The sequence below is a fragment of the Myotis daubentonii genome, chromosome 4 (assembly GCF_963259705.1).
Source record: "Myotis daubentonii chromosome 4, mMyoDau2.1, whole genome shotgun sequence".
In the NCBI taxonomy this organism is placed as follows: domain Eukaryota; kingdom Metazoa; phylum Chordata; class Mammalia; order Chiroptera; family Vespertilionidae; genus Myotis; species Myotis daubentonii.
The window spans coordinates 14,284,690-14,303,106 of NC_081843.1; the positions used below are offsets into that span (position 1 = coordinate 14,284,690).

The 18,417-nt window shown below is 54.7% G+C and overlaps 2 protein-coding genes across 12 annotated transcripts in view; one reads left to right on the top strand and one right to left on the bottom strand.

Moving 5' to 3' along the window:
• Window positions 1–1,074: 1,074 nt before the first annotated feature.
• NTHL1 (nth like DNA glycosylase 1) lies at window positions 1,075–6,963 on the bottom strand. Of its 5 annotated transcripts, XM_059692746.1 has the most exons (7): window positions 6,810–6,963; window positions 5,426–5,664; window positions 4,560–4,730; window positions 3,266–3,425; window positions 1,414–1,519; window positions 1,183–1,328; window positions 1,075–1,152 (listed from the first exon to the last, which is right to left on the bottom strand). In XM_059692746.1, exons 1-7 carry the CDS (start codon window positions 6,946–6,948, stop codon window positions 1,145–1,147), a joined length of 969 nt encoding a protein of 322 aa, XP_059548729.1. In that variant the 5' UTR covers window positions 6,949–6,963; the 3' UTR covers window positions 1,075–1,144. The 5 variants fall into 5 exon arrangements, with proteins under 5 accessions (XP_059548729.1, XP_059548727.1, XP_059548728.1 ...); XM_059692744.1 differs by having other exon boundaries at window positions 1,075–1,328; XM_059692745.1 differs by having other exon boundaries at window positions 1,075–1,328; window positions 5,426–5,661; window positions 6,810–6,939.
• Window positions 6,964–7,017: 54 nt separating this feature from the next.
• The window catches only part of TSC2 (TSC complex subunit 2), a 36,831-nt gene continuing 25,431 nt past the window's right edge, over window positions 7,018–18,417 (top strand). For 5 of the 7 annotated variants that reach the window (XM_059692736.1, XM_059692738.1, XM_059692737.1 and 2 more), the window contains exons 1-11: window positions 7,018–7,162; window positions 7,669–7,832; window positions 9,755–9,841; window positions 12,043–12,153; window positions 13,058–13,202; window positions 14,249–14,366; window positions 14,765–14,813; window positions 15,172–15,297; window positions 15,660–15,733; window positions 16,867–16,993; window positions 18,028–18,171. In XM_059692736.1, coding sequence (XP_059548719.1) covers window positions 7,695–7,832; window positions 9,755–9,841; window positions 12,043–12,153; window positions 13,058–13,202; window positions 14,249–14,366; window positions 14,765–14,813; window positions 15,172–15,297; window positions 15,660–15,733; window positions 16,867–16,993; window positions 18,028–18,171 — 1,119 coding nt within the window. In that variant the 5' untranslated portion in view covers window positions 7,018–7,162; window positions 7,669–7,694. Of the gene's footprint in view, window positions 7,163–7,668; window positions 7,833–9,754; window positions 9,842–12,042; window positions 12,154–13,057; window positions 13,203–14,248; window positions 14,367–14,764; window positions 14,814–15,171; window positions 15,298–15,659; window positions 15,734–16,866; window positions 16,994–18,027; window positions 18,172–18,417 lie in introns of those variants that run through there. The other 2 variants (XM_059692742.1, XM_059692743.1) reach the window with 2 other exon arrangements.

Sequence of the window (18,417 nt, forward strand, 5' to 3'; positions counted from 1 at the left end):
GTAGACCCCACGGACTCTGCCCTGAAACCCACCGACATTGCCGTCTGCCCTGTAAGCCATAGCGCATCTGCGCCCTTGGAATAAACAGGCCGTCCTCACACCCCTGGCTGCCTCTGTCTTTCCTCAGGGGATGGGGGAACGGTGGTCCAGGCAGGAAGGTAGCAGCCTAGCAGCCCCATCCCCAAATCTCAACTACTGGAAACAGTTCTCATTTTTTTTTTTTTAATTTGTTTTTAATCCTTACCCGAGGATATTTTTTCCATTGACTTCTAGAGTAGAAGGGAGGGAGGCCAGGGAGAGAGACACATCCATTGGTTGCCTCCTGCACAGGCCCCTACCGGCCTGGGGAACCTGCAACGGAGGTACATGGCCTTGACCGGGAATCGAACCCACGACCTGTTGGTCTGCGGGCCGCCGCTTTAACCACTGAGCACCAGCCAGGGCAAAAGGTCTCGTTTTTAAACCCCCACCTCCCCGAATCCATCCACCTGGCAGCCAAGTCCCAACACTTCTCAGCTCCTGCTTCCCTCTCCGCCTGCCCTCTCCAGACTACTTGGGATCCCTGCCCTTGGAGCCCTGCCCTCCTCTCACCCCGGGGCCCTTGCTCACCTCCTCTGCCTGGTGAGGTCCAGCTGCCTTGCCAACACCTCCTCTGTGAAGCTTTCTGGGCCCCTGGCACCCCATGGGCACCCTCTGCCTTCATATAGCCCCCCACCCCCCAGCAGGTACGAAGGTCAGGCCTCGGGCCCTGTGGCACCCCGCCTGGGCTTCCTGGTGTCCTTTTGGAGGCCAGGTGGCTCTGTAAGCACTGGGGGTAGGGCCTCCTGGCAGTGGCAGGCTCTCAGGGCGCACAAGTTCAGGAGAGGGGTGTTTCTGGGCCCTCAGCCAGCTGCTGAGGGAGGGAGGAAGCCCAGGCCTCCAGCGTCACCAGCAGGCCTCTCAACAGCTGGCTCCAGCTGGCTCCCACGATCCATCTCTTCAGTCTGGGCCCCTGCACCCACCCCCCCGTACACAGCCCAGATTGTCACGTCCACATGCTGGCCTCCCCAGGGTAGAAATCAGACAGATTCCAACTGTTGCAAAACCCCAAACTTTATTATGAACAGGCTGCAGCTCCCCAACCAAGTCGCAGAAGACATGGCCTTCAGAGTCCTGTGCAGCTGGGCACAGGGCCTTCAGAGCCCGTGCAGCTGGGCACAGGGCCTCCAGAGTCCCGTGCAGCTGGGCACAGGGCCTGGTTGAGGCAGGTCTGGCATCGAGGGCGGACAGGCAGACAGATCTGCTGGCCGAAGCCCACCAACAGTCCATTAATCTCACTCCACAGGTCCCTGTGGGGCGGGAGTGGGTTAATGCAGAGAGAGCGAGGGAAGGAGGGAAGGTGGAAGGGGACCCCATCCTGCCCTGTTGCGGCACCTGGGCAGCCAGTCCTCCAGGGCCGCACGGGTCTCCTCCGGCGACTTGGTCACCTTCTTGGTCCACCTGAGTCGGTTGGCAATTCTGTGCACATGCGTGTCCACTGCTGCTTGGAGACAGGGTGGGGTGAGTGTGGGGCAGGCCCAGACACCCCATTCTTGCCCATGGTCCCACCCATTAGCCCAGGTTGGTGAGTCGCCCTGGCTTCCCACACAGAGCTCTGAGGGCCCCTAACTGCACAGTATGAGCCAGACATGAGAGTGGGTCACCAGGTCACCATACTGCTGGGCAGGGGCTGTAGGCAGGAACCAGAGGACTTGGGCCCTCACTTGGGGTGCAGGGAGCAGTGCCTCTTGGCCCAGCCACGGGCTGAGGGTGCCAGCAGGAGGCTGTTGCCTGCAGAGCCAGCACTTGTAAGGAACAGAGTGGGCAGCACAGCCAGGCCAGCTGCAGCCCCTGCTCCCCTTTACAGCCACCCCAGGGCCCATCCTGGGCACCCAGTCACCCAGGCCTCCTTGCCCAGCTATCTGCAATCCCTCTCCTCCTCACTGTCAAAGAGAAAGCCAGTCCCTGCATCCGCTTTCTCTCCTGCTGCTAACAAGCCCAGGGAGAGGGTTGCACCCTTGGATCCTCTGCCTCAGTTTCCTCTTCCGTCACATGGAGGTGACTGTGCTCCCTGAGGCCCAACCGTGTCCCCTGCTTTGTGGCCAACGCTCAGAGAGGCCAAGTGCCTTGCCCAAGGCCGCCCAGGTGGGGAGGCAGAGCTGGGATCAGCTTTCTCACCAGGGAGTTTCTCCTGGGGAAGCCCCGGGAGGCAGAGCCTCCCCTCCCCAGGGTTTCCCTACGGCTGACCGGGCCCACAGGCCACCAGAAAGGGTGCCATTCTGACACCCGGGGCAGGGCGCTGGGCAGGGGCCCTTCACTCAGACCTGCCTGACCACTCCCGGGAAAGAGCAGCCGAGGACAGCTGCCCAGATAAGCCGAGTATTTGCTGAGAGGCCGGCCTCTACAGGAGCCCTAGGGGGAGGCTCTGCCCTGGCCCCTCCTTGGCCCCGTTCTGGCCCTCGGGGCTGCCTTTCTAGTCATGGGCAGTGCTGGAAAAGGGCCCCACCCCAGGGGCAGGCTACACAAGCTGTGGGAGCTGAGGGGATTCCCACCCCTTCCCAGCCCCGCCTGCAGGAGTCCCAGAGAGGCACTGGGGTTGGGGAGTACAGAGAGGTTATGGGTCAAGCCTTGGTTTCTGGGCTGGCTGGGCTGCTGCGGGGGCCTCAGAAGCCCCAACTCTCTGGGCAAAGACCTTAGGAAGCAGCCGCTGCACCCTGACCCAAATCCTGTCTCCACCCAGAGATCCTCCCATGCCAGGCTGCTAGGCCTGGACCCAGGAAAGGGATTCCAGGAAGAGGCTCCCCACTCCCAGTTCTCCTCCCCATCCCCCCAGCCCATTCCTCCTCTCCCTGGGTTCCCCTGTCTTCACAGCATCACCCTAATCTGCCCACACTCATCCAGAGCCTCCTGCTTCTGGCCCTCTCTCCCTCCTCATGGCTTTGCAGATGCTGTTCTTCTGCCTGGAACATTGTTCCTCCTCTTGGCCCCGCCTTACCCTTCAGCTCTTGGATGAGTTATCACTTCCACCGACACCGAGTCCATCCCCAGAGCCCAGCACACAGTAGGTGCTCATCTCAGGGCAGGACAGGCCTAGCTCAGTGCTGGGAGTATCTTTCTGACCCTTTGGGCTGAGCTGTGGATGAGGAGACCTGAATTGGGGTTACAGGTCAGAGGATGTGGGGAACCCTGACAGCAGTCAGCAAGCTCAGAGCTGGCCCCACCCTCCTCATGGGCACATGCCACTCACCAATGCCTGACACAGTACCCCAGGCCACAGCCATGGCCAAGTGCGCCATTTTGGGCCCAACGCCTGGCAGTGCCATCAGCTCTGTCACAGAAGCTGGGATGTCCCCACCATAGTTCCGCTGCAGGATGGCGCTGGTCTGCTTGATGTACTTCACCTTGCTCTGAAAAATGGGGGGGGGGGGTGTCAAGTGCTGAAGGTGGGAGTGGAGTCCAACCTGGGAGGACAAGGCCCGAGGAAGAAGCACAGGTGCCCAAAGCGACCCAGGACACACTCAGAGGCACCTGTTTGCTCCTGTCCCCCTAGGACAGTGGTCGGCAAACTCATTAGTCAACAGAGCCAAATATCAACAGTACAACGATTGAAATTTCTTTTGAGAGCCAAATTTTTTAAACTTACACTATATAGGTAGGTACATTGTTATTAACTTAATTAGGGTACTCCTAAGGCTTAGGAAGAGCCACACTCAAGGGGCCAAAGAGCCGCCTGTGGCTCGCGAGCCGCAGTTTGCCGACCACCGCCCTAGGAGGTAGGAATGAACCAAGGGAAACAGGCGGCCTGAGGGAAGCCCAATGCATGCCTGGACCCTTGTCTTCCACCTGTTTGGGCCAATGGCATGTCTTGGGGTCCAGCTTGGGCTCCCCCCTCCCCCATCATTACCCCCAGAGGCCAGGCAGGCTAAGCAGGGCCGGCCATGCCAGGAGCTGGGTTCAGCAGCACCTGGACCTGCAGGAAGGAAGGCTGGAGTCTGGGGTTCCCTGCCAGCGAACAGGCCAGCTGGGCGGTTCCCATCCTGTGCCTGAGCAGACGGGGCTATTTAAAACCCATCTGACACACTGCAACCCACACCAGTGCCCAGGGAAGTAGCCACACCCGCCTGGCCACCTTCAATAGATCTGCCTACTGGCCACCCTGTGCTGTGGCCTCTTGGGGCTCTGGAGGGGAGGGTGTAACGCACTCCAGGGAAGCCCGGAGTAAACAAAGGGAAAGGTGGATAGGCAGCCTCAGTGAGAAAGGGAAGGGCCAGGCAGCTGGGTGGGGAGGTGGAGGAAGGAAGGGGTGGGCTGCAAACAGGAAAGGCCAAGGAGTTCCAAGGCCTGGACTTGAGGCCCCACTGCCTGGCCCCCTGTGGACAGCTCAGAGGGGTGGGGGACTCTAGTGAGAACTCATATCCAGGCTCCTGTGGCCAGAAATGTCCAACCCAGCCTCCTGCCACCCCCACAGCCGCCCTCAGCGACCCGATGTCTTTTCCAGGCCAGTGGCAACCCTGGCCCTCGTTGCCACAGGCTGGGCTCACCCTCCAGAAGCCCACGGGGTAGATGAGTGCGCCCAGTGTGCTGTCATCTGTCTGCAGGATATTATCCACCGTTAGGCCCCGGGCCCGCAGCCGCTGCATGGCACCCGCTGTCACCTGGTCTTTGGTCTGGCTGGAGAGCATCAGTGACAGCAGCACCTGGTACCTCTGCACCTGCTCAGTGACAGGGATCAGAAAGATGGTCGGTCCTGGGTGCTCACTGTGGGCCAGGCTCTAGCCAAGTCCTTTACCCATGTGGGAACAGACCGAACGTCAGCTTCCTACCCACCTTGGCCAATGAGGGGAGGTGTGTGGTGGGATCTGGTCTGGGCCTGCTTTTCATCTATAACATGGGGACAATAATAGCACCTGCTTCTCAGAATCACTGGGAAGCTTAAATGAATTTTCACTACACTTAGACTTGTACCTGGCACAATGTCAGTGCAGCCACCATTGGCTGTTATTGTTACCGCTATGTGAATGATGCTACTACCCATTTTGCAGACAAGCAAACTGAGGCCCAAGTCACCCAGTGGGAGAACTGGGATTAGATTCACATTGATCAAAGGACCAGGCTCTGGGCTAAAGAAGTGCAAAAATCTCTTTCTCTATCAGCAAATGTACTGAATGCCCCTGATGATTCAGCACAGTGCTGGCAGAAGGCAGAGCACGAGGCCTCATGCCACAGGTACCCCTGACCTGTTGATTGGTCACAAGGAAGCAAGTAATGCTGCCCAGTGAGTGCTCTGGGTGCCAGGTGTGCACCCTCTCAGGGCGGTGTCAGCTAAGAGCGGCCAGGTGTCAGGCCTGAAAGGAATCAAGCATCTTGTTCCGAAGAGGGTCACCAGGCAGATGGGGCCCCTCCCTACCTTTGGGGGCACACTGGGGTCATAGCAGTGCTCAGCCCCCAGCTGGTCCACAGGTGCGTCCTTCTCACTCCTCATGGTGCGGATGTTTGCCAGCTGCTGCTGCCAGTCCTGAGGCTCCCAGCTTGGCACCTTGAGCGGCTTGATCCCCTCTCCTTTCTCACCATCTGAGGCTTCATAGGCCACTTTCAGGCTTTGTGTCTTCCGCTGACGCTTCACAGGGTGGTGGCTTTTCCTTCCTTCTGCAAAAAAATGTCACTCAGTCTTTTCAATGGGGGACATAGGTAAGGATAAGGTGTTGCCCTAATTCAGGGGTCCTCAAACTACAGCCCGCGGGCCACATGCAAATACAAATATTGTATTTGTTCCCGTTTTGTTTTTTTACTTCAAAATAAGATATGTGCAGTGTGCATAGGAATTTGTTCATAGTTTTTTTTAAAACTATAGTCCAGCCCTCCAACGGTCTGAGGGACAGTGAACTGGCCCCCTGTTTAAAAAGTTTGAGGACCCCTGCCCTAATTGCTCTCTCATCTCTCATCATTCATTCTTTCGACAAGCACCCATCATCCATCATCTACTGCTGGGGAGCGGGGTATGCTCTGTCTTCTGTAGCATGCATCCGGGACAGGTCAGCCTTCTTTGTGCCACTGTCCCCCTGACCAAGTCCAAGTTAACAGATGAGAACTCTGGTAACAGCCTCTACCATGATGCCTCTCAATCTAGTCTCCACACTGTCAGAGAGAACTTTGTAAGATCAAAATTGGATTGGGTCACTTCCTGTTTAAAAATCCTCATTGGTTTTACCCTTGTACTCACAATGAACTTAAACTGTGTCCTGGCATCAAAGCTCCTGCCTATCTGGCTGGACTTGTCACCTGCCTATCCCTCTAGCCCAGTTCCTCCCGCTATGCTTCTGGTGGGTCTCCTTTTCTGGACTACCCCTGGGGTCCTTGGGCGCCTATGGGAATCCCCTTCTGGCCAATCCTGCAGACATCGCTCTCTAGCAAGGAGAGAGGACTTCTGACTAAGGGTGTCCTGGGCACCCGACTTCACTGAGAGGTAAGCAGCTATGACAACAGGGCCAATCTGCCCCACAGAGAGCTTGGCGCAAGTGGGGGATCCCAGGACAGGCTGCCGAGACCCCAGAGAACGTCCTTGTTCAGGATGAGGGTCGGGGTAGTGTGAGCTCCTGGAACCCAGCCCCTGACTCCTGGGAACAGGGCGCTAGGTGGGAACCCAGCAGCGCGTAGGGCCGAAGAACTTGCTTGCTGCCTCCGGGTCCCAGCCCGCGCAGCTCGGAGCCCTCCAGGGCGGCGCGGGACCCCAGCCCTCAGTCCCTTGCAGTTCCCTCCCTCTCCCCTCCTGCCTTTCCCTGGCCGCGCGCTACCTGCAGCCGACTTTCCCCTTGGGAGCGGCGCGGCCTCCTCCCCACTCCCCCTCGGTCCGACCCCAGGACCCCGGCTCCAGCTGCGGGTCACCATCCTCGTGCCCGCGGTGCTCATGTCGAACTCCTGTGGACTACACATCCCGGCGGCCCCCGCGGCACTGTCATGTGACTTGCCTCGCCCATTCTTTTGGCCAAGGGAAGCCTAGAACTACGACTCCCAGCAAATCATGCGGCGGCCTCGGACGCCGACCGCTACGCAGTGCGCATTTCCGGCGTCAGGTCGGGGCAGGGGTGTGCGCTCCCTTCTCCGCGCTGGGACCGCCCGGCCGCGCGTGCCGCGGGCGCGGCCCGGGGTGAGTGCCTCGAGGTTTCCCGACCACCGATGCCCGCCCAGACCGCGGTGTGGCCCGGCCCCGAGGGGAGGCGGCCGCGCCGGGCCTACTCGGTGATGAGGCGGCGGGGGCGAACCCCGCAGTGGTCCGGGTCTAGGCCGCGCCCCCCTTAGCCTGACCATGGAGCGCCAAGCTCTCCTTGGTTTGAAGTCCTGGCGGGTGAAAGGGGGTTCCTGCTGCCCGCGTCCCTCCGAGAGCCCTCCTTTACATGGAGGGGAGAGCGATGGCTAACGTCAGGGCTCCCTAGGACCCGCGGTGCCCGCCCTCACTCCCAGTTCCCCTTCCCCACCCCATGCACGAAGGGGCGGGCGGCCTGGCGCTTCCCAGGTTTGTTTCTGGCCCGGACAGTGTGGCTGTGGGAGGAAAGGTGCCCGCCAGAGCTCTGGGGTTCCCGGGTGGCTGTAGGTCCGCCGGGGCAGGTGTGTGCAGTTGTTTCTGAGCTCTCTGCCTGTTGCCCCCGCGTCCAGAGTCCCATGTTGCGCGCCTACCCACCATGGCCAAGCCAACAAGCAAAGATTCAGGCTTGAGGGAGAAGTTCAAGATTCTGTTGGGACTGGGAACTTCAAGACCAAATCCCAGGTCTGCAGAGGGCAAACAGACGGAGTTTGTCATCACAGCGGACATCCTGCGAGTGAGTGAGCTGCCTGTGTCTTCCCCGCTGGCCGCCTGGGAGGTGCAAGGAAGGCTGGGTTTGGTCTGTCACAGGTTCTGTGGGAGATGAGTTGCTGGTGACCGTCTGTATGGGGCTGCTGTCCGCAGTACCAGGGAGGCTTACATGTCTTTTTTCCTGGAGATTTAGGAAGTCAGAGGACTTGGTTCAGCACATGAGTTAGTATTCACATGTCAATTCAAGAAAACCCGTTTTATGATATGGGATCTGAATGCCCTGGTCTCCACAGGTGATTAGCGTTATGACCATGTGTGAGCTAGTAATTTGTGATTCCCTGTGAGAAGTCTTTATTTTTCGTCTTTGTTTGAATCTCCCAGCATTCCTGACACCATACTTTGTCCATAAATAAATGTTGTCTTTGTACTTTTTATTATTTTTAGTTTTGAAAAGCTTTTATTTATTGATTTTAGAGTGAGAGGAACTGTGTGTGTAGGGGGGGGGGGAGAGAAACATCAACTTGTTTCACTTATTTATGCATTCATTGGTTGCTTCTTGTATGTGCCCTGACTGGGGATCGAACCCACAACCTTGGCATATCTGGATGATGCTCTAACCATCTGAGCTACCCAGCCAGGACTTAGCTTTTGCACTTTTATTTTATTTATTTATTTATTTTTAAAAAATTTTTATTGAGAGAGAGGAAGGGAGAGGGAGAGATAGAAACATCAATGATGAGAGAGAATCGTTGATCAGCTGCCTCCTGCGCATCCCTACTGAGGGTCGAGACAGCAACCTGGGCATGTACCCTGACCAGGAATCAAACCGTGTGACCTCCTAGTTCATAGGTTGATGCTCAACCACAGCCACACCAACAAGGCAGCTTTTGCACTTTTAAAGTATCCCATTCAGAAATTAGAACTTATGTTCATCACCTGGTGAGTTACCCCTTGAATAACACAGATTTGAACTGCACAGCTCTACTTAAATGCAAATTTTGTGTGTTTTTTAAAAATAGAATTTTTGGGGTGACATTCGTCAGTAAGATTATGTAGGTTTCAGGTGTACATTTCTGTAATACATCATCTGTATATTGCATGTTTACCACCACAAGTCAAGCCTCCTTAAACCCAGGTTTTTAAAAAATCCATGTGTAAGTGGACCCCACAGCTCAAACCCAGCATTGTTCAAGGGCCAACTGTATAAACAACATGTGACACAGCCATGCAAAGGAGTATTGCATGTCAAAAAAGGAACAAAGTGCTCATACATGTTAATTACAACATGGATGAACCTTGAAAACATGCTAAACCAATCATAAAGGTTCACATAATGTGTAACTCCATGTATATGAAATATCAAGACTCGGCACGCCCGTAGAGACAGAAAGTAGATGAGCATTTGTCAGGGCCTGGGTGGAGAAAGGGATGGAGAGTGACTGCTAATGGGTATGAGGTTTCCTTTTGAAGTAATGAAGATGTTCTGTAATTAGTAGAAGTGGTTACAAGCATTGCAAATATGCTAAAAAATGAATTGTATGGTTTAACTTTTTTATTGATAAAGGGCAGGGAAGAAACATTGATTTGTTGTTCCATTTAATCATGCATTCATTGGTTAATTCTTATATGTGTCCTGACCGGGGATCGAACCTGCAACCTTGGCATATTGGGATGAAGCTCTAACCAACTGGGCTATCCCACCAGAGCCTTAATTGTATGGTTTAAAGTGGTGAGTTTTATACGATGTGAATTTATCACAATAAAAAAATGCAGTGATGGAAACAAAAAGTCTGTTTTCACTCCACTGAGATGGAGTAATGCCTAGTTTCAGAAAGGTCTGCTGCAAGTCTCCGGAGTGGGACATACGGTACAGTTCTTAGGGTGGTCTGTGCGTGGCAGGTAGATCCTGTGCCTGAGCACGGCCCCTTTTCCTTTTCCTTTTTCCAGGAACTGAGTGTTGAATGTGGCCTCAACAATCGCATTCGGGTGATAGGGCAGATCTGTGAAGTCGCAAAAACGAAAAAATTTGAAGACGTAAGTCTGTCTCAGTTGGGTTACTTCATCTTAGTGACCGGGAAGCTTCCGGAAATGCCCTGAGCACAGCCCTGAGGGACCAATCCTATGTGGAGATGGAGAGCAAGGGGATTAAAGGCTTTCCCAGCAGACTGGAGAAAGGGTTTGTAGTGGTTTCCAGAAATGTCCTCATTTGTCCTCTTATTACAGACTCGGGGGAAGGAAAAATAGAGGCGTGTCAGGGAAGAGAGTGGGTTTCACAGAGAACAATTCAAGGCCCACCAGTCTGTCCTTTTGGGAGGGGAGCGTGGTTGGTGGTACCAAGCAGCCCTACAGACATGGCGTAGGCATATTTATCTCAGCCTGCTCTTTCCAGGCTCTCCTGATGTCCGGGGCTCTGCGTTGGAAGCTGTCCTAGAGCGCTTCAAGGGCTCTGCCCGAGCCCTGGGGCCCTGCCCGGCATTGGTGTGAGTGGGGGCGATGTGGACCTCACACCTCGCAGATTCAGATCTGCTGAGGGGGAGAGCGACCACCACACCCTCAGCAGCTCTGTCTGAACATGCAAGCTGCACATTACCGAGGATAAGTGTGAAAACAGTAATACTTCCAACAGTAAAGATTTTTTTAAGTGAAAATAGGCATTTGTGTTCATAAGTTTACCTTTATAGGTACAGAAAGGTGAAATGTGGTTGAGCTGCTATCATGGGAATAGACAGATAGGGTCTCCGAGGCTGGGATAGTCTACAAACTCAGCGTCCATTTTTGTTTTCGATTTGTTTTGTTTTCCCATTGATTTTTTTGAAAGAGTAGAAGGACAGGGGAGAGATAGAAACATTGATGTGTGACAGACAGATAAGATTGGTTGCCTCCTGCACGCGCCCAGACCTGGGCTGGGAATTGAGCCTGTAACTGAGGTATGTGCCCTTGACCAGGAATCGAACTCACAGGTTGGCGCTGTAATCACTGAGCCAATCCTGGCTAGGGCTCAGTGTCCGTTTTGTTGTGGCTTCGGTTGTTGTATCAATAGGAATATTGTGAATGGGGCAAAGGAGGTGAAAGTTCAAGTGTATCCTGAGTTGGTCAGACAACATCTAAAAGACATTCCCACTCCTGAAAGGAGTGAGCTCAGGAAAGGGTGAGTCGTCTGAAAACCCTGGTTGAAGAGAGTTGGGATGGTTAATGTAGAAAAGGGACGGTGACGAGAGCTACTGGATAGCTGTAGGGAACAAGAGCCAGGTCTCCCATGGGCTAGGTCCGTGGTTGGCAAACTGCGGCTCGTGAGCCACAGGCGGCTCTTTGGCCCCTTGAGTGTGGCTCTTCCTAAGCCTTAGGAGTACCTTAATTAATAACAATGTGCCTACCTATATAGTTTAAGTTTAAAAAATTTGGCTCTCAAAAGAAATTTCAATCGTGGTACTGTTGATATTTGGCTCTGTTGACTAATCAGTTTGCCAACCACTGGGCTAGGTGGATTTAGAGGCAAATTTCAGAAACTTGTACAGAGTTTTGTGGGTTTTTTCTTTTTTTTCTTTTTTTTTTTCAGAGAGGAAGGGAAAGGGGGAGTGAGAAAAGAAACATCAGTGGTCGAGAGAGAATCATTGATTGGCTACCTCCTGCACACCCCCTACTGGGGATCGAGTCTGCAACCGGGGCATGTGGCCTGACTGGGTATCAGACTGTGATCTCCTGGTTCATAGGTCAGTGCTCAACCACTGAGCCACACCGGCCAGGCTTGCACAGAGTTCCTGACAGGTCAAGCAAGGCAGCAGAGGCGGGGAAGGGAATTGGTGCTGAGCGGCCCATAGCTGGGCTGGTGTGTTTACGCAGAGGGAAGCCAGGGGGTGGATTTCTGTGTCAGGCTACCAGCCCAGGGGCCACTGTGGTGCTTCTTGTTCTGAGCCTCCTGCTGGCTTTTCCCACCAGAGTCGGAGCAGGCTTTCAGGTGGACTCCCTGCGATCTCTGGAGGCAGCCTGGGCGTTTTCTCTGTCCCGCCTGCCCTTCTCTCCCTCCCCTAACCTGTGGACTGGTGAGGGTTTTGAAGTGGCTTGCAGCTTCCCCTTGTCAGGCTCGTGGTCACCGTGGGCTGTGACAGGCATACAAGATGTGGGCTTTAATGACACAAGATCTAAGTCAAAAGACCCTGTTGTTCGGCTCTGCCCTTTGCTCTCCAGTTGAGGGCTTCTGCACACCCTAATCGCTTTCCCCTCTTTGCTGGAGGCAGCATGCAGTGGAAGCACTCTGGAAGGCAGTGGCTGACCTGCTGCAGCCGGAACGGCCACCAGAGGCCCGCCACGCAGTACTGGCTCTCCTGAAGGCCATCGTGCAGGGACAGGTAAGGGGTGTTGGGTCTGTGCCCAGGTGGAGCTAGGATGGGTGTAGGGGATGATACTGGGCCACCCACTGACTGCTCCTGCTGGTCCCACTTGGATTCTTGTCTTTGGTGAAGGCACCAGGCCCAGGGCCTGTAGTTCCCAAGGCCTCTGTAGCTGGATGGCCGTAGTGGGCATCCTGGCATTGCCTCTTGTATCTGTGGGGTGCTGGGCAAGTCTCTGGAGCTCCCTGAGCCTCCATCTCACCTATGAAGAGGATGCTCATGGCTCCTTCCTCCTCTGGAATATTTAGGGAGTAAATGAGACAGTTTATGCAAAATGATGAGAACAGTGCCTGGCACGAGTGAGCCACTATCCTCGGTGACCTCGTTCCCTCTCCCTGGGCCACCCGTACTCACTGTGCTTTGGCCTCACTGGTCTCTGCTGTTCCTGGACCACTCAGGCCACTTTCTGCCATTGCTGCCTGGAAGGCTCCTCCCCTCCTCTGTTTCCTCTGCTCCTTCACACCCACCTGCCCCAGAGGCCCCATCACCCTCAGTGCAGTTAGATCGTCCTCATTGTCCTGTGAGCACAAATGTGTCCACCCTGGGCTCTGAGTGTGGTAGAGGTGGGGGTATGGAACTGCACTGTCCCTACTGTGTGCCCACACTTGTGCCCACAGCCAGATACATAGTGGGTGCTTCACACACGCTGGTCAGCCGATGACCAGTGCGTCTGGTTCCCTATTCGGAGCTGCTCTGATGTTCCCAGTTTGTCCCTCATAGCCAGTTCCTGTGGGAAGGAAAAAGGGCCCAGAGTTGGGAGTTTTGGAGCCTGCTGCACTTACTGGACTTCTTCCAGCTGCTCAGAGAGCCCAGGTGACCAGGGGTCCCAGCAGGACTGCTAACCTTGTGGTTTTGTCTTCAGGGGGATCGCTTGGGTGTGCTCAGGGCCCTCTTCTTCAAGGTCATCAAGGATTACCCCTCCAACGAAGACCTCCACGAAAGACTGGAAGTTTTCAAGGCCCTTACGGATAATGGGAGACACATTACCTACTTGGAAGAAGAGCTGGGTGGGTGCCACAATGGGTGTGAGGTTTCTCTGGCCTTGGTGATCAAATTTAATCTGGGATGTAGAAGCCACTGGGGCCCTGCGGGAGCGCTGCAGTGTGCAGGAATGGCCTGCAGACAGCGCTGCACCACACAGCTCTGCTTACCCGGGACACCTGGGTTAGCCACCGAATCTCCTGGGGGAGCTTGTTAAAAATGCAGAGTCCTGGGCTTCCCTCCAGACCTGCTGGCTCAGAACTCCTGGGGAATGCGGCTTAGCTGTGCCTTTCAGGCAGGCAGGAGGTGGTCTGAGCGCTGCTGTAGGAAGTGCAGGATGCTGATCTGGGCATTAGACTGTGTTTTACCCAGAGTGCCCTGAGCTTTCTGGGCGGCCGGGGCCGCCTCACTGGGTCTGCCTCCTTGCCCTCTTCGTGCCCTGGGTCTGACCTCCAGCTCTCTCCTTTGCTGGCTTTTTGTTTGTTGTTCTGATGGTGTGAGGTTTCTGTGAGCCTTGAGATTTCATGTCACTGGTCAGGGGAGGAGGGAAAGGAGGAGGAAGAAGTAAATCGGACTAAATTCCTTGCTATTGTATTGCCCAGAAATGGGCCTCGGCCGTTAGTTTGCCTCCAGGACAGGTGCTGACAGGGGGTCATGGTCAGGTTTGCTGTCTAAGTTTACTTGGCTAACGCCAAGCATTGCTGTGTCTCCTTCGAGAGATTCTTTCTGGGGATGGGGGGCCAGGAATCTGCCTCCTAAACATGTGTCCTGCTGGTGCTGGCACCCTTGGCGTTGGGGCCAGGCCTCTGAGCATCAGATGCACAAGCGCTGCTATTGATTCTCAGCCCAGATCTCCCTCGGTGCATGCTGGGGGCTGGTGAATTTAAATTCCAGCGTCTGTGATATGCTGACCTGCTCAGGCTCCAGCTGAGCCTCCCTCGACTTTGTGCATGCGTGATCTGCCTGTCATTGCATGGGGACTGATGATGGGGTTCCCAGCCTTGAGTGGGATGGGATGTGTTTTCCTGGGCAGGAGGTGGGAGGAAGTACATTGCTCTCTTCTTCTCCCCAGCTGAGTTTGTCCTGCAGTGGATGGATATTGGCCTGTCCTCAGAATTCCTTCTGGTGCTTGTGAACCTGGTCAAATTCAACAGCTGTTACCTCGATGAATATATTGCATCAATGGTCCAGTAAGAAAAGAATTCTAACAACGTTACTCTGATCCTAGTCCCACTGTCTTGGGTCTTCAATTCAGCTCTTGGGGTGAATAGAGCTGTTGAAACCACCAGATAAATGGAGAAGTTAGAAGTGGCCATAGCCACCTTCTACTTAAGTTGCTATTTTGAGGCTTGACCTAGGATTTTATTTTTAATGGATGTAATTTTACCTGGTTTTACTTACTTGTTGTCATTTTTTCTGAATATTCTGTGAAATCCATGAGGGCAGGGGCAACCTGACCACCTGCCTGTCGTGGGTGAGTGGGGCCCTAGGGAGGCGGAGCCCCTCTGTGGAGTCACCAGAGAGTGAATTGGAGCCACGCAGCCTCTGGGAAGTAACCTTTCAGTTGACTTTGCGCTTCCTCCAACAGCATGATCTGCCTGCTGTGTGTGCAGACTGTGTCCTCCGTGGACATAGAGGTCAGTAGCTGCCCTCTGGGGGACAGTTTCTTTCAGCCTCCTTCTGGGTGGTCTGGGTGGGCTCTGGGATTAAGTCCCCTCACTGACCCTGTGGCTCCAGGCAAGCTGCTCGGCTTCTCTGAGCCTCACACTCTCCTGTAAGTAAGGGGTCATCGTTCAGGATGGGCTGACCCACAGTGTTTGGGATATAGAAGTGCCCCCAGACACTTGCTCTTGTGGTTTGAGGAAGGCTGCTTTGGCAGAGGGGAGGGGCAGTAGTCACTGACCAGAGGAGGGTGGGAAGGAGGCTGGGGATGTTGCCTCCCCATGAGCTGGAGTTGAGGCAGGGCTGGTGTGACCCCTCTCTCCACCCCACCAGGTGTCTCTGCAGGTGCTGGATGCCGTGGTCTGCTACAACTGCCTGCCAGCCGAGAGCCTCCCCCTCTTTATTGTCACTCTCTGTCGCACCATCAATGTCAAGGAGCTCTGTGAGCCTTGCTGGAAGGTGGGGGTCTGAACTGTTGTCCTAGAGAGTCCTTCCCTAGATGAAGTTATAAGCCAGGTACATGGGCAGGACAAGGGCCATCTAGTCTTTAATGAATGGCCATCTGATTTTTGGAATGGCCACACAATGGCCTGTTGAGGGGAGTCCAGTGACGTTTTCCCAAGGTGGTTGGGCTGAGTCAGGGTTTTGGTGGCATTTTGGGAACTCTGTGGCCTCTGTGTTTGGGAAGAAATGGTTGAAAATGGCTGGGCATGAAGGGTGTTGGAGCAGTGGCTGTGCAGGGCTGGCCAGAGTTTGGGGCCCTGGGACTCGTATCTGGGACCTGTATCTGCCAATGGGATCTGGTATGTTTTGTTTCCTAGTTGATGCGTAACCTTCTGGGCACCCACCTGGGCCACAGTGCTATCTATAACATGTGTCGCATCATGGAGGACAGGTGAGTGTGGTGAAGGCCTGGGCAAAAGGTGAGGGTAAAGTGCTGGATCCGCTGCTGCAGAGCCTTCGTGAGGAAGTTGTCTGTGTTGGCTCTTGCCTGGTATAGGCTAACGGGGAGGTTTCCTGTTCCTTTGGGGTGACTGCTCCAGAAGCTGCCCTAAAACTAGAGCGTACATCTTCATGCTCCTGATCTGCTCTCCTCTTCAGCTTCTGCTGGTAAAATCAGAACGTTCAAAACTGAACTCGAAATCTCCCTCCCATATTTGGATCTTGTCCAGTGAGGCTGCCTACCTTTGATCCTGTTTTGAGGCCCTTGCCCTCACCTCTCACAGCCAAACCATTATCAGTCCTGTTGCTTCTGTCCCTTGGAGGTGGCTTACATCTGTCCACCGAGGGCCCCCACCCCACCCCCTCAGCTCTCATCTCCTCGATGGACTGCTCTACCCGCTCTTGGCCTTTCGAGGTCCATTCCTCCACACGGCAGCCACGTGTTCTTTTTCCAGCGCAGATCTCTGTCACCCTGTGCGTGAAGCTACAGCGGTTCTCAGGGCCCTCAGAGTCAAAACCAAACTCCTCATTGCAGCAAGGCCCGGTGGTCAGGCCCTGCCCCAGCCATAGCCTCTCACTCCCTCCGTCTTGCCGTGGGCCTCTGCACGTGTCCTTTGCTCTTGCTGGAATATCTTTCACCTTGGTTAAGTTTCTCTGAGTGCTCCTTGACATCTAGGCGCCATTGTTGATTCCCTGAGTACCCCAAGCAGGTATTGCTTACCTATCCTGGGATTTTTCTTCTTAGCTGTGATTTGAGGTAGCAACTTGGCATTTCCTTACGTGGCTCTTTGGTTCATATCTGTGTCTCCTGGACTGTAAGCTCTCTTTCACCTCCATGCCCTGGCATCTAGCATGGCTCCGTGGTGAGCAGTGTGTGAATGAATCAGATGGCTGCTGCTGACCCTGACCTCTGTGTTCCCTGACCAGTACTCCTCACCCAGCTTTGCTTCGACCCCATAGGTGCAGGGACCTCTGGGGAGGCTACAAGGAGCCTGGGCCCAACCTGGGCCTACCCTGGGGCCCTGCAGCAGGCAGACGCTGGCCCCAGGCTCTGCTCACATTCGTCTTTCTGGGGAACATTTTCAGAGCCTACATGGAAGATGCCCCGCTGCTGAGAGGAGCTGTGTTCTTTGTTGGCATGGCTCTCTGGGGAGCCCACCGACTCCATTCTCTCAAGAACTCCCCGACATCTGTGCTGCCATCATTTTATGAGGTAACTCACGTTTTGTGCCGCAGGAGCGGTTTCCTGCCTGGCCAGAGCAGACCCATTGGACGGGTTCTGCTGAGGGGCTGTGGGGATATTCCAGTCTCTTGCTTTGCAACTGGAAATGAGGTTTCGGGCCGTTTGAAAGTCTCTTCTTCAAGCAAATCGTGTATCTTAAGAATTTCGTATCTTGAAAATTATCATTAGAACTGCTCAAGGTTCCACCAGGGGTGGCGACACTAACTGGTGAGGATTTCATTTGGTAAAATCACTCGCTCTAGAATTGAGGCCAGTGATGGGGCTTCTGTTTCCATGGTGCCTGGTCCTATTTGGAGTACTTTCTGTGTATGTTTCTCACGTAGTTATCACAGCACCCCGGTGAGCTGGGCCATCGTACCAACCTCATCTCACACAGGGAAAGCAGCTCAGGCGAGCTGTGTTGTGTACAGGGTCAACAAAGAATCTCCTGATGGGCTGTTTTTCCTGCCCTGCCCATACCTCATTGGGCAGTGGAGTGTGGGGCCTTTGGGCTTAGCTTGCATCAAGGTAGCTTTCAGGCTCCTCTTGGCCAGTAAGTCAGGGCCCTGAAATTTATTTTTTTATTTTATTTTTAAAAAAATATATTTTATTGATTTTTTACAGAGAGGAAGGGAGAGGGATAGAGAGTTAGAAACATCGATGAGAGAGAAACATCGATCAGCTGCCTCCTGCACACTCCCCACTAGGGATGTGCCTGCAACCAAGGTACATGCCTTTGACCGGAATCGAACCTGGGACCCTTGAGTCCGCAGGCCGACGCTCTATCCACTGAGCCAAACTGGTTAGGGCAGGGCCCTGAAATTTAGCCGAGTCAGGCCTTTTGGAGCCAGTGTAGAAAACACTTCTGGATTCCTGTGATTCTTGGGTGGCCCCTGGGATAAGTGTGGGGAGCGTGGCCCTCTCAGGCATCTTATGCCTGGTTTCAAGGGTGACATGATGGGGCCTTCCTGTGGGTGAGCAGGAAGTGGCTAACCATCGCCTGCTCCCTGGGCCTTGTGTTCCAGGCCATGACCTGTCCAAACGAGGTGGTGTCCTATGAGATCGTCCTCTCTATAACCAGGCTCATCAAGAAGTACAAGAGGGAGCTCCAGGCTGTGACGTGGGACATTCTGCTGAACATTATCGAGCGCCTGCTTCAGCAGCTTCAGGTCAGGCCAGTGAGGAGACTGGGCACAGGGAGGACCAAGACCATGGACAAGCAGGCCCAAGGGCCCTTCCTTGGGGACCAGGGCCTGGACCTGTGGGGCTGGCTGGCTCATCTCACCTGAACGATAGCTCTCATAAGCCCTTCCCTCTGAGCCTGCCTGGTGTGTTCCCTGATGATGCTCGGTGGTGTCAACTCACCATCCACTAAAGACAGTTGGGTTTTCCAAGTATGCTCCATCATTGGGAGC

Bases quoted from the DNA above. Each gene is read 5' to 3' on its own strand.
- NTHL1 (XM_059692744.1), bottom strand. From the start codon at position 6,948: ATGTGTAGTCCACAGGAGTTCGACATGAGCACCGCGGGCACGAGGATG. The intron at 4,731-5,425 runs GTAGGGAGGGGC...GTCACTGAGCAG, and splicing joins ACCCCAGTGTGCCCCCAAAG to GTGCAGAGGTACCAGGTGCT. The intron at 1,520-3,265 runs GTGAGTGGCATG...GTCTCCAAGCAG, and splicing joins GGGTACTGTGTCAGGCATTG to CAGTGGACACGCATGTGCAC.